Below are 14,895 nucleotides of genomic sequence, written 5' to 3'. Positions count from 1 at the left end.
CAACATGGTACTGAAACTGCCCTGTATATAGTATGCATACCCTGTACATATCTACCGTCCATCACTCAGTAATCCCTGCACATTGTCAACATTGGTACTGAACTGACCCTGTATATAGTATGATTACCCCTATACATATCTACCTCTATCACTCCAGTATCCCTGCACATTGTCAACATGGTACTGAACTGACCCTGTATATAGTATGATTACCCTTACATATCTACCTCCATCACTCCAGTATCCCTGCACATTAACATGGTACTGAACTGACCCTGTATATAGTGTGATTACCCCTATACATATCTACCTCTATCACTCCAGTATCCCTGCACATTATCAACATGGTACTGAACTGACCCTGTATATATAGTATGATTACCCCTATACATATCTACCTCTCATCACTCCAGTATCCCTGCACATTTAAACATGGTACTGAACTGACCCTGTATATAGTATGATTACCCCTATACATATCTACCTCTATCACTCCAGTATCCCTGCACATTCAACATGGTACTGAACTGACCCTGTATATAGTATGATTCCCCTATACATATCTACCTCTATCACTCCAGTATCCCTGCACATTATAAACATGGTACTGGAACTCACCCTGTATATAGTGTGATTACCCCTATACATATCTACCTCCATCACTCCAGTACCCTGCACATTTAACATGGTACTGGAACTGACCCTGTATATAGTGATGATTACCCCTATACATATCTACCTCTATCACTCCAGTATCCCTGCACATTTAACATGGTACTGAACTGACCTGTATATAGTATGATTACCCCTATACATATCTACCTCTATCACTCCAGTATCCCTGCACAGTAACATGGTACTGAACTGACCCTGTATATAGTATGATTACCCCTTACATATCTACCTCCATCACTCCAGTATCCCTGCACATTGTCAACATGGTACTTGAACTGACCCTGTATATAGTATGATTACCCCTATACATATCTACCTCTATCACTCCAGTATCCCTGCACATTTAAACATGGTACTGAACTGACCCTGTATATAGTATGATTACCCCTATACATATCTACCTCTATCACTCCAGTATCCCTGCACATTAATAAACATGGTACTGAACTGACCCTGTATATAGTATGATTACCCCTATACATATCTACCTCTATCACTCCAGTATCCCTGCACATTATAAACATGGTACTGAACTGACCCTGTATATAGTATGATTACCCCTATACATATCTACCTCTATCACTCCAGTATCCCTGCACATTTAAACATGGTACTGGAACTGACCCTGTATATAGTATGATTACCCCTATACATATCTACCTCATCACTCCAGTATCCCTGCACATTGTAACATGGTACTGAACTGACCCTGTATATAGTATGATTACCCCTATCATATCTACCTCTACACTCCAGTATCCCTGCACATTATAAACATGTACTGAACTGACCCTGTATATAGTATGATTACCCCTATACATATCTACCTCCATCACTCAGTATTCCCTGCACATTTAACATGGTACGGAACTACCCTGTATATAGTATGATTACCCTTACATATCTACCTCTATCACTCCAGTATCCCTGCACATTAAACATGGTACTGGAACTCACCCTGTTTACTACTTCTCTCTGTTATTTTTATTTCTTTGTGTTTTTGTTCTACTTTATGTAATTTTTAATCTACATCGATATTGATTACTGCCCTGTTGGGTTTAGCTAGCAAGAAAGGCAGTTTACTGTACTTGTGCACGTGACATTAACTTGAAACATATTTTGATCAGAAAACTGGCCATTCATTAAGCAGGAAACAATCCACAATGTACAGAGGAAATGACATTCACCAAACGGAGTTTACAAGCCAAACGTAAGGCAAAAGTGACAACACACGCTGAGCACCATAGCTGACACACACTACGTGACACCACACGGCGAAACACTAGCCTGACACACCGGCTGAACACACACCACGCGCTGAACACACACTCACGCTGAAACACACACACGCTGAACACACACGCTACACACACGCTGCAAACACACACACACACCACGCTGACACAACGCGCTGACCCCACACATAGCACATACGACGCCACTGGCACCACACTGAACACACACGTGCACACACACTGACACACACTGACACACCACACTGAGCGACACACCACTTGAACACACACTGACACACGCACATGAACAACTGACACACACTGCACACACTAACACATACACACACTATACACACTGGACAACACACCACTGGCACACACACACACACACACACACACATACACACCACACACACACTGGACACACACACATGCACACTGAACACACTGGACACATGCGCACACTGGGCACACACGCTGGCGCACCACACGCACACAGATCTCTACCATCATGCATGGCATCACAAGAGTGTGTGGCGGGCTGGCGGCCTGGCTTAGGATGAGTTGTGCTTGGTTCTGATAGTTGGTACAGTGACTGTCCTACTGTTCTATCCCTCCATCCTTGTTTTACTGTCTCCTCCTCTCTCTCTAGTCTCTTGTTCCTGCTCATTTGGTCTCTCTCTCTCTCTGTCAAGATATCCACACGGAGGCGGTACAGGTACAGGCAGCGTTGGCCAGCCAACACAAGGAGGAGAAGATGGCACTGCCCATGCCCACCAAACGCCGCTCTGCCTTCGTCCAGTCACCTGTAGAACACTAGTGTGTGCACGTGTGTGCATTCAGTCCACTCGTGCCAGGCGTCACTTTTTCCAGTAATGCATGCCGCAGTGCGCAAGTTGTGAAACTATGTTCTAGTGTATAGCGTATGGATTTGGTCGAAGAGAGTGTCCACAAATCTTCTCATCTCGCTGAAAATGCTCCCCAGGAGTGCATCCTGCGTATGGAGATTCCGAATTTCAATGTGGGTATAAGTAAGCATGGTGGTGTAAGGAGTGCGTGTGGTGGAATCCTACCCAACATGAGTTCAGCGTCTTGTGTGGGTGTATCAGCGTGTGGTGGTGGAAAACCTCACAGTCTGGTTAGTGTTTTTGATGTGCGTTAGAAGTTTATCCGGCGGAGTTGTTCAAACCTACGTATATGTTCTGAGTTAGTACTCTGTGGTTAGTGTAGGTGGTCGTTGCAGATCGCAATAACTTAAGTGAGGGGTGTGTGATTTGTTTCGAGCAGCCAGCTTACTCTTTGTGAGTGTGTGTTCAGCGCGTGAGTGGGTCTGTGCTGATAATATCAGCGTCAGCGGTATATGTTGTTTGCAAGTAGTACTCTGGTGTGTCGATAACTATGGTAGTATAGGTTGAGTAGTCTTAGCTTCTGTGGTGGTGGTGGTTCTCAGCGCGAGTAATCTAGAGGTGTATATTTTTGAGTGTAGGTGACTCTTGTTCAGCGCTGTGTCGATAACTACGGTATATGTTGAGTAGAGTTACTCTGGGTGAGTGTTGTCAGCGCATGAAGTGTGTGTTAGCGGTGGGTGTCCCTATTCAGGCTCCTTGGCTTGTAAAACATCCTTGTTGTTGTTGTGGATGTCATTTCCTCTGTACATTTGGAATTGCTTCCGTGATTAATGAAATGGCCAGTTTTTCTGAATCAAAATATGTTTCAAGTTTAATTCACGTGCACAAGTACAGTAAACTGCCTTTCTTGCTAGCTCACAAACCCAACAGAAGCAGTAATTTCAATATCGATGTAGATCTTAAAAATTAGCATAAAGTAGAACAAAAACACAAAGAAATAAAAAAAAACCAGGAGAAGTATAGTTAAAACAGGTGAGTTCCAGTACCATGTTTAAATGTGCAGGGAACTGGAGTGATAGAGGTAGATTGTATAGGGGTAATCATACTATATAACAGGGTCAGTTCCAGTACCATGTTGATCAATGTGCAGGGATACTGGAGAAGTGATGGAGGTAGATATGTGTATGCGAGTGCAGTGGAATCATACTATAGTATAACTAGACTAGGTCAGTTTTCGGTATATGTTTGAGTAGTACTCTGGTGGTCGATAAACCTAGGTGATGTTAGGTACATATGGTTAGACCAGTACTGCTGCGTCAGGGTGGATGACCTCTGCGAATTGATAGCATAGAAGTTGATTATAGTATATTTGAGTTATAGTACTTCATGTGGGGGGTGTGGATTTGCATAAACTATAGTGAGACAAGTAGGGTCATGTGTACGCTAGTACTCTGGTGTGGTCAGTACACATGGATTGAACCGAAGTTGATGGCATGTGGATAACTTTTGGAGTAGTTACTCTGTGAAGTGATGGAGGTAGATGTATAGGCGTAATCATACTATATACAGGTCATATCCAGTACCATGTTATAATCTGCAGGATACTGGAAGTGATAGAAGGTAGATATGTCTATAGGGGTAACCATACTATATACAGGGTCCAGTTCTAGTACCATGTTTTAATTTTGCAGGGATACTGGGGGTCGATAACGTTAGGAGTATATTAGAGTATTGAGTAGGCTCACTCTAGTGTACTATGTGGTGTCATAGGGATATGTAATCGCATAGGATAACTAGGTATATGTTTGAGTAGTACTCTGGTGTGGTCGATAACTAGGTATATGTTTGAGTAGGACTCTGTGGTGGTCGATAACTATTTATATGTTTGAGTAGTACTCTGTGGTGGTCGATAACTAACCCTGGTCCTGAAGAGCTACAGTTCAGGGTGTGCACTGTGCAGGCTTTAGTTCCAGACCAGCATTAACACACCTGCTCCCTCAGTCTTGATGATCAGTAACAACTTTTGCTGAGTTGGTTGAGGTGTGAGTCGGGATAACGCCTGCACGTCCTGTCAGGACCAGGGATGGTTGAGCCATCACAGCTTTAACCCTGGAACAGGAGGATCCCCTGTTCACTAACAATGTAACCCACCTGGGGGTTCCACTGTTCCCCGTTCACTAACAACGTAACCCACCTGGGGGATGCCACGGCAGCTATTTTGCGTAACTAATCTCACCACTCATCACAAATGTGGTTCTGTCTCCCTGTCAGACACATCGTCAGCGTCTGAGGACGAGGGTTCCCTGCGTCGCCAGGCGGCTCTGAGTGCAGTGCTGGCCCAGAGCCTCCAGAGCCCAGACTACTGGATCAACCGCTCAGTGCAGAGCTCCTCCTCCACCTCCTCCTCCACCTCCTCCACCCTGTCCCACGGAGAGAATAAGACCCCCACTTCCGCGCTGGCCGACATACTGGCGAGCACACGCATAGGTGCGACACACACACTCTGCAAACACACACACACACACAACCCACACGTGCATGGGTAAGACACACACGCATAGGKAAGACAAACACAGCCAAGCATGCATAGGTTAACCCACACAGAAACCCATTTGTAAGTGTAACATCCTGTAAATACACAGGTTTGGATGACCGACAACCCTGGTTTAGGTGTCCTATAGAATAGAGCTAAAGTCAACCATCTGAGTGTCTAACTGTCCCCTCCTCTCCACCTCTTTCCTCCAGAGAACAGTGTCCCCCCAGACGTGACATCCTCAACCCCTGAGAGGCGTTCAAGGGTGGACTCCAGAGTGGACCTGCCCCCCAATGCTATGCCCAGGGGGATGCCCCGAGGACAGAGCCGCACCAGCATGCTGGATACCACCGCTGACGGTATGCGCAAACACACACACACACACACACTGCAGGACAGCGACGCGCTGGGAGAACACACCGCAGAACTTTTTTTTTTATATAATCAGTTTTTTCCCAGAGATAATGGTACATTGACAAAACAACATTAAATGAATCTCATCTCAGTTGTGTTGAGAATGCTGCTTACATGCTATATTTGGTTCTTTTTTGGGGTGATCTGTTTTTCTGTCGTACGTGTCCTGTCGTACGTGTCCAATCAGCTTGCTTTGCCACCTCGTCAGTCGTCTGTCCTGTCTGTTTGTCTACTCTTCACAGAGAGAAATACCCTTCTGTTTTTGACCCAAAGTTTAGTTCTACTGTATCTACCTGTGCTGCTTTCAAAGCACAGGCCATGTTGACCCTTTACTCTGTGTGTGTGTGTGTGTGTGTGTGTGTGTGTGTGTGTGTGTGTGTGTGTGCGCAGTTATGTGCATGCTTGTGTTGTGTTTGTGTCTCTGTATGATCGTGACTGAGTGTGTGTGTCTATGATCATGTGTGTAATTCCCTTCCTCCTGCCTCTACCTCCGTGTCCAGGTGTACCAGTAAACAGCCGTGTGTCCACTAAGATCCAGCAGCTACTCAACACTCTGAAACGGCCCAAGAGACCTCCGCTCAGTGACTTCTTCCTGGACGACTCAGAGGAGATTGTAGAGGGTAAGATACATAGGACCCACTCCAGTACTTCAAAAAATATTCCAACATTCCCAGTGGTGTAAAAGTACTTTAAAGTACTCCTTAAGTAGTTTATTTGGTATCTGTACTTTACTATTTATATTTTTGGCAACTTTTATTTTTATTTTTTACATTCCTAAAGAAAATAATGTACTTTTTACTCCATACATTTTCCCTGACACTCAAAAGTAGTCGTTACATTTTGACAGGAAAATGGTCCAATTCACACACTTGTCAAGAGAACATCCCTGGTCATCCCTACTGCCTCTGATCTGGCGGACTCACTAAACACAAATGCTTTGTTTCTAAATGATGTCTGAGTGTTGGAGTTTGCCCCTGACTATCCGTCAATAAAAAAACTAGAAATAAAATTGAGCCGTCTGGTTTGCTTAATATAAGGAAGTTGAAATGATTTTTACTTTCACTTTTGATACTAATGTACATTTGAGCAATTTCACGTACTTGTGATATTTATATTTAAAACCAAATACTTTTAGACTTATATTCAAGTAGTATTACTCAAGTAGACTTTTACTTGAGTCATTTTCAATGAAGGTTTCTTGAGTACTTTTTCCATCATTGGACATCCCTCCCTACTTCCTGAAAATGATGTAATAAGTGGAAAGCAGATATCTGTCTGTTTTATTAGTCTTCATTAAACCAGTAGAAACTCAACTTTACTCTATTTTTTTAATACTCTTTTTCTTTTCTTCACCTCATTTTCTTCTCCCATGCCCTGTTCTTTTCCTCCTCCTTCCATCCCTCTTTCCTCGCCTATCCATCCCGTCCCTGTGATCTTCTCCTACTCTCCCCTCTCCATAGTGCCCCAGCCAGACCCCAACACCCCCAGGCCAGAGGGCCGTCAGATCATCCCAGTGAAGGGGGAGCCCCTGGGGGTGGTCAGTAACTGGCCCCCGGCCCTGCAGGCTGCCCTGGCACGTTGGGGGGCTTCACAGGCCAAGAGCCCCGCTCTCACCACCCTGGACGTTACCGGGAAACCACTCTACACGCTGACGTACGGTAGGTCTCACCGTCTGAAATGGCACTCGGCTCCCTATATGGCAGGGAGTAGGGAGCCATTTCAGGCTAACCCCCAGTCTCAGAGTGGACTTGTTTAGTTTATAACTAATGTTATGTAGTTCAGAAGATCACCCTCTCAGTCAATCTATGGAGAGCTGAGGTCATATAGTCTCCTCTGAGAAATTGCTCTTCTCTGTCTCTGTCTCTGTCTCTGTCTCTGTCTCTCTCGCTCTCTCTCGCGCTCTCTCTCGCTCTCTCTCTCTCGCTCTCTCTCTCTCGCGCGCTCTCTCGCGCGCGCTCTCTCGCGCGCGCGCTCTCTCGCGCGCTCTCTCTGTCTCGCTCTCTCTCTGTCTCGCTCTCTCTCGCTCTCTCTCGCTCTCTCTCGCTCTCTCTCGCTCTCTCTCGCTCTCTCTCGCGCTCTCGCGCGCTCTCTCTCGCGCTCTCTCTCTGTCTCTCTCTGTCTCTCTCTCTGTCTCTCTCTCTCAGGTAAACTGTGGAGCCGCAGTCTGAAGCTGGCCTACACTCTGTTAAACAAACTGGGCACGAAGAACGAACCTGTCCTGAGACCTGGTGATAGGGTACGNGCACGAAGAACGAACCTGTCCTGAGACCTGGTGATAGGGTACGTGGTCAAAACACACAGCCAATCAGACGGGATGACACAGACACACATTTCTTCCTCCACTCTTCTCTCCTTCACGCTTTACCACATTGATTGATTGATGCTTATTTAAAAACATGATCTGTGTCTTCTCCATGCAATGCACAGACAACACAATAAACAATGTAAGATATTCCCCATTGTGACACAGGTTGATGTTTATTGTCATGAATCTTGCCCTGGAGGCAGAACTGAGCGATTTCCGCTAGATGGGCCAGCTGCAAAGTCAAAATTTGCTATATCGTAAAATTTCATGAAAACATATTTGCTTTTTGTTCTTAATTTAAGGTTAGGCATTAGGTTTAGCAGTGTGGTTAAGGTTGGGGTTAAAATCATATTTTGTGGCTGTGCCAGCTAGTGACCCCTCTGCAGAGCTCTCTCCAGTGCATGAGTCATCCCAGTAAATGCCAACCTGCCATTGTGAGGTGCTGTGTCTGAAACTGTACTGTCTATCCCCTAGGTGGCATTGGTGTACCCTAACACTGACCCTGCGATGTTCTGGGTGGCCTTCTATGGCTGTCTCCTAGCAGAGGTCATCCCTGTACCCATAGAGGTGCCACTGTCTCGACAGGTAAGGACTTCAATACCCACTCAGGCATATCTGGGTTCAAATTCTATTTAATTAACTATAATAAAATCCCTTGCTATTACACAGCAAAATACAGTGGCATTTAAAAAGTAATGATCTAGATTTTATTTGTCCTTTTCAAATGCTTATATTTGTGTTTCACAACCCAGGACGCAGGCAGTCTTCAGATTGGCTTCCTATTGGGCAGCTGTGGGGTGGGCCTCGCCCTGACCAGTGAGCTCTGTCTTAAAGGACTGCCCAAGACTCCCCAGGGAGAGATCATGCAGTTCAAAGGTCAGCACAGCTGGCATTGCTGGTAGATGTCCATTATATTGTGGATAGGTAGATGGCCATTATATTGTGATGGGTAGACGTCCGTTATATTGTGGATGGGTAGACGTCCGTTAATTGTGGATGGGTAGACGTCCTTATATTGTGGATGGGTAGACGTCCGTTATAGTGTGGATAGTAAGACGTCTTATATTGTGGATGGGTAGACGTCCGTTATATTGTGGATGGGTAGACGTTCCGTTATATTGTGGATGGTGGACGTCCGTTATATTGTGATGGGTGGAACGTCCGTTATATGTGGATGGGTAGACGTCCGTTATATTGTGGATGGGTAGACGTCCGTTATATTGTGGATGGGTAGACGTCCGTTATATTGTGGATGGGTAGACGTATGCCGACTAATGTTCCTAATACCACCTTTTAATAGCTACAACATTTGGATCTTTGTCCGGTCATCAAACTGACTAGTATTGGCCTGTGTATACATTATGCTGATGGTGTTGTTCTGCCTCCCAGGTTGGCCCCGTATGAAGTGGGTTGTGACAGACACCAAGTACCTGACCAAGCCCTCTAAAGACTGGCAGCCCCACATCCCCACTGCCAACACAGACACAGCTTATATCGAGGTGAGACATGCCCTGAACATTATGTGTGTATTTTATGAAGAAAAAAAATGCTAGTTTGTCGTTTTGTGTATGTATGTATGTATGTTTGTTTTTACTTGTGTATCGCTTAGCACTGACCCCATTTAGTCGACTGGCTGTTGGTCCACTGAGATTTCTTTAGTCGAGCAGCAGCAGCAGCAATAACAAAAAACAGACATCTACAGTGGTTCCTCCTTTAAAAGTTGCGAGCTTACACCGCGGGACTTAGAGGTACACAGCGTCACGGCTTCATTGCTCCAGACCACCACAAGGGGGAGTTAGAATACTCATTATGCATTTGGGTCCCAAGGTTTTTATAAGGGTTTTTATATATCATATCGAGTGGTTCCAATGACACATTTTTCTCTGGTGACTTCAGCAAAGATGGCTGACAGGGAAGAAAATATAAGTAGTTATAACAAGTCTAGCAAAAAATGTACAATTGAGAGGAGTATGTTAGTTAATGTAGAGACAAACGATTGTCCATATTTTTTGGTCATAAAGTACATTTACGAAAATCACTATTTAGCAAGTGTTTTTTCAGCCATATCCAATACCAGGTGTATCAAACTCAATCATTTTACACTTTAACAGTGTTTACCACTCCTGCTCCTGGGACATCAATGATTACACATTGTAACTAGGCAACAGACTGGAAACATGACAGGCTATTTGCTCTGAGGCCGGCATAATAATGTAATGAAACAAGCAGGGAGCAGGTTTCGAACCCTCAACATTCTAGACCGAAGTCCAGCACGCTATCGACTGGGCCCAAATGTATTAATTGGGGTTTTGGACGATTTGTGGCTAAAAATACTTTATCAATTGGAATCTTTAACGTGGAAAGGGGAACACAAGATTAACTGCTACAAAGAAACCACGCTAAAGAACACACTGTAATGTTCACAACTACATGTACTTTGAACTCGCAAAAAGTGGGAGATGCGGTCATGAAACACTGGCATGTTTTATCATCGGTCCCAGCTTTGCCTGCTGAATTTAAACATCCACCACGTATTGTATATAGGAGAGGTTGCAATTTACGCAATGAATTGGTTCATGCCAACTGCCAGCCACAAAAGACTCAGCCAGGCTCTTTTACGCCCTCTTCCAAATGGTAGCTATAAATGCAGAGGTTGTGCACAGTGCAACAATATGATGAAGTATGAATATTTCTGCCACCCACACACAGGAAAACGGTTCCAAATAAATGACATTATTATGTGCTCCACCACCCATGCTATCTGCATTATTAAATGTTCATGTGGGCTGTGTTATGTAGGTAAAATCTCTCGTTCTCTCAAACAGAGAATCAGTCAACATAAAAGTTCAATTAGGAGAAACGACAGGGATTATCCAGTCTCAGTACATTTTAATGACCTAAAACATGACATTTCTACCTTTTTTAGATTTTGTGGCATAGAGAAAGTTAAGATATCAGACGGGGAGGTGATATAAATAAAACTTTCAATCCTCCAATCCTGTAGTCTACTCCTGACCTTCACGTTGTACAGCGCCATATTTCCCATTCCATCCTAACGGAAACCCTGAGTTTAAAAAAAGTTTTTCTCTGTATAGAATCACCATAATATTTAATCTAATTAATTAAGCCAAATTTCTTAAAATGAATCCCATTTACTATGTTATTACAAAGAAGGTTTTAAATTCTTTGGTAATTCCAAAACGGAATACTATCAAATGATTCTCAAAGATGCCCTCTGGTGGTCAAACTAGCAATAACTTGCAGTCAGAATTAAACGACGTGCCACAGAATGCTGCGGCAGCTCGCAAGTAGTGCTGCAGTATGACGCAACTTTTAAAGGAGGAACCACTGTAATCATGGTGTACAAGACTCCTGTTTGAGTGGACTGATGCATTGTGGAGGCCCGTTGGGATGGCACAGTCCATCAGTCTGACGTGCTACTGAAATTGCGTTTGGTTATATTATGTAAGAACAATGGTGAAAACACAAATAAAAATATKATTTTATAACAAATGCTCTTTCTCCTGTGTTGGATAGTGGTCGCTGTCAGGTGTCCCCGGTTTTGAAACGCATCAGTGCGCTTTTGAATTGGCGCCCTTTCCTAGACCATGTTGCTATGTGCATAACAGCAAAGTTAACCAGCATATTGGTGTTGAGAACAATGTGGTGAAAGCAGCAGCGGAGTTAGGAGACGAGGAAACAGTCCTTACCTTAATTGTCTAAGAAAAGTCAGGAGAGAGGAAACCCCAACTTAATTAGGTCTATAATCAATAACATAACTGTTAAATGTGCCTGGCTTTAAATATCATCCACATACAGTGGGGCAAAAAAAGTATTTAGTCAGCCACCAATTGTGCGAGTTCTCCCACTTAAAAAGATGAGAGAGGCCTGTAATTTTCATCATAGGTACACTTCAACTATGACAGACAAGCTCAGTGAATATATTTGATTTTAACACATAGGATGTGTCTATATAAGGAAAAATACGTATAAAAATGTCAACTAATCGACAACTACTGTGATTATTATTATTTGACTATGCTGGTCATTTATGAACATTTGAACATCTTGGCCATGTTCTGTTAWAATCTCCACCCGGCACAGCCAGAAGAGGACTGGCCACCCCTCATAGCCTGGTTCCTCTCTAGGTTTCTTCCTAGGTTTTGGCCTTTCTAGGGAGTTTTTCCTAGCCACCCTGCTTCTACACCTGCATTGCTTGCTGTTTGGGGTTTAGGCTGGGTTTCTGTACAGCACTTTGAGATATCAGCTGATGTAAGAAGGGCTATATAAATACATTTGATTTGATCAATTGGTCGAAAGAGCAGACGACTTTTAGTCGACCAAGATTTGTTTTTAGTCGGGGACAGCCTAGTATCGCTGATTATTTTGTGATTGTATTTATTTATTTATTTAACTCTGATTGTGTTCTGCTCTCCCAGTACAAGGCCAGTAAAGAGGGGACGGTGATGGGAGTAGCTGTGTCTAAGATAGCCTTGTTGACACACTGTCAAGCCCTGACACAGGCCTGCAACTACTGTGAAGGTAAGTGCATGATTAACACACACCATTGAGCCCGTCCTCCTATAGCCTCTCTCTTGCGCTCTCTCTCTCATATATATTTATATATATACATACATATACTCACTCAGATCAGCTTTTAGACAAAGGGCACTTTAGCCTCTCTGTCTCAGAGAACATTAGATCCCATGAGGGGAATCCACAGAGGCAACCAGACTGTTCCTGGWACACAGTGTTTCCCTGTCCACAGTTAAATCGGCTATATTGTAGACTTATCATGTGATATAAAGCTGTTGTTACGTGTCCTGTGGTAACCTCGCTATATGGAGAATGTACTGTTGGTATCCTTAAAGTGTCTATGTATCTGTAACTTTTGAAATGTTTGACTCCTTTCTGACTGTGATGTGCATTGAAATAAAGTATTTCAAATGTTTGTGTCCTCTCTCAGGAGAAACGTTGGTCAATGTCCTTGACTGTAAGAAGGACATGGGCTTGTGGCACGGGGTGCTAACCAGTGTGATGAACAGGATCCACACCATCACTGTACCCTACGCTGTTATGAAGGCCTGTCCCATGTCCTGGGTGCAAAGAGTCCACATACACAAAGGTAAGGCTACAGTTAGCTATAGCTTTTATATTGAAAACTGCATAGAAACTAGCACGCAKTAGCATCCTAAACGGCATGCTATGGATTAAGGTAGCCTGGGTCGTGTTCATTAGGAAACATTGTAGAAAAACGTTTTAAGACGTTGTCCAAAGGAACATGATATTACCTCCCTGTTTGACTTTTTCTTCTCAGTTTCGTGCCTAATGAACATGACCCATATTATTAGCGATTAGAATTAGCACTATGTGTTGAGGCGATGAGATGTGAGCCTGAGCTGTCCCTCTTGTTTCTCCCCTGCAGCACGTGTAGCCGTGGTGAAGTGTCGTGACCTCCACTGGGCTATGATGGCTCACAGGGACCAGAGAGACACCAACCTGTCCTCCATACGCATGCTCATAGTAGCTGATGGAGCCAACCCCTGTGAGTCACACACACACACACACACACAACAACCAACACCACACACACACAACACACACACACAAGGACCAAGACACATCACCTGTCCTGTGAGTCACTATACGTCAGAAGTGACTCATGATTGCTTATCTATTCCCCAAACTATTATTGTCTTACATTGACCTCCATAGTCTTCATCCGTCCCTATCCTCTATGGTACACCGTAATGTATTTTTAGATGCAGTGCACGCAACTTCCAAGAGAACACTCTGATCCGGTCTATTGGTCATATATCTTTGATTCTTAACAGAAGCACATTGCTCACACTTTATGTATTTTTGCTTCTTTCAGGGTCCGTGTCGTCGTGCGACGCCTTCCTCAACGTGTTCCAGTCTCACGGTTAAAGCCAGAGGTCATCTGCCCCTGTGCCTCTCTCTGAAGCCCTCACTGTGGCTATACGCATGAAAATCGTACATATCTGTCTACCTCTTTTCGCTCTTTCTCTGATTCTCCTCTCTCTACACATATACTGAGATCTTTCTGATACTCCCTCCAGGCTGGTGCTCGTGGTACACCCTCCTGCCAGGCCATTCTCTCCATGGGCGGGCTGAGTCATGGGGATCAGGGTCAACACAGAGGACAAGAACTCTTGCCCTCACTGTACAGGATGTAGCCATGTGATGCCTGGAGGACGCCACTCACTAATACCAATATAACACAACCACACCTTCACTACACACCTCCTCACAATAACACCACTCCACTCTAACAACACACCACTCTACAACACACCACTCTAACATACCACCACTCTCAACATACCACACATCTAACATACCACCCACTCTAACAACACACCACTCTTATACCACACCATCAACACACTCTATCACACACACCCACTCTATACCACACCCTTCTATACAACCACACCACTCATACCACACCACACACTCTAACCACCACTCTTAACCCATCTATAAACCACACATACCCACCTCTATAAACAACCACTTACCACACCACTCTATAACACACCACTCTATAACACACCACTCTATACCACACCACACCACTCTATACCACACTTCACTATAACATACCACACCAACATACCACACCACACCACTCTATAACATACCACACCACTCTATACCACACCACCACACTTCACTATAACACACCACACCAACATACTACACCACTCTATAACACACCACTCTATACCACAACACCACACTTATAACACACCTCACTCTTTCTGTTTTCTGTTCCTCACACTGACTGACTTTAACCGTGGTGGTTTTACTGTGTCTCGTCAATGTCACTTCCCTGGTGTTAATTCTACTTGGCTCAGCGTT

At 44.2% G+C, this 14,895-nt stretch overlaps 1 protein-coding gene across 1 annotated transcript in view; it reads left to right on the top strand.

Moving 5' to 3' along the window:
• The window catches only part of dip2ba (disco-interacting protein 2 homolog Ba), a 118,625-nt gene that overhangs the window by 82,054 nt on the left and 21,676 nt on the right, over positions 1-14,895 (top strand). Inside the window, 17 exon segments of the mRNA XM_070444590.1 lie at positions 2,606-2,743; positions 5,030-5,245; positions 5,504-5,650; positions 6,206-6,325; positions 7,166-7,363; positions 7,850-7,941; positions 8,485-8,595; positions 8,763-8,886; positions 9,400-9,509; positions 12,450-12,552; positions 12,977-13,135; positions 13,436-13,555; positions 13,886-13,933; positions 13,936-13,966; positions 13,968-14,004; positions 14,091-14,152; positions 14,154-14,222. Coding sequence (XP_070300691.1) covers positions 2,606-2,743; positions 5,030-5,245; positions 5,504-5,650; positions 6,206-6,325; positions 7,166-7,363; positions 7,850-7,941; positions 8,485-8,595; positions 8,763-8,886; positions 9,400-9,509; positions 12,450-12,552; positions 12,977-13,135; positions 13,436-13,555; positions 13,886-13,933; positions 13,936-13,966; positions 13,968-14,004; positions 14,091-14,152; positions 14,154-14,222 — 1,885 coding nt within the window.

This window comes from Salvelinus sp. IW2-2015, linkage group LG7, assembly GCF_002910315.2.
Source record: "Salvelinus sp. IW2-2015 linkage group LG7, ASM291031v2, whole genome shotgun sequence".
Taxonomy (NCBI): Eukaryota; Metazoa; Chordata; class Actinopteri; order Salmoniformes; family Salmonidae; genus Salvelinus; species Salvelinus sp. IW2-2015.
The sequence above is the reverse complement of the archived record's forward strand: the minus strand, read 5'-3'. Positions and strand labels throughout refer to the sequence as shown.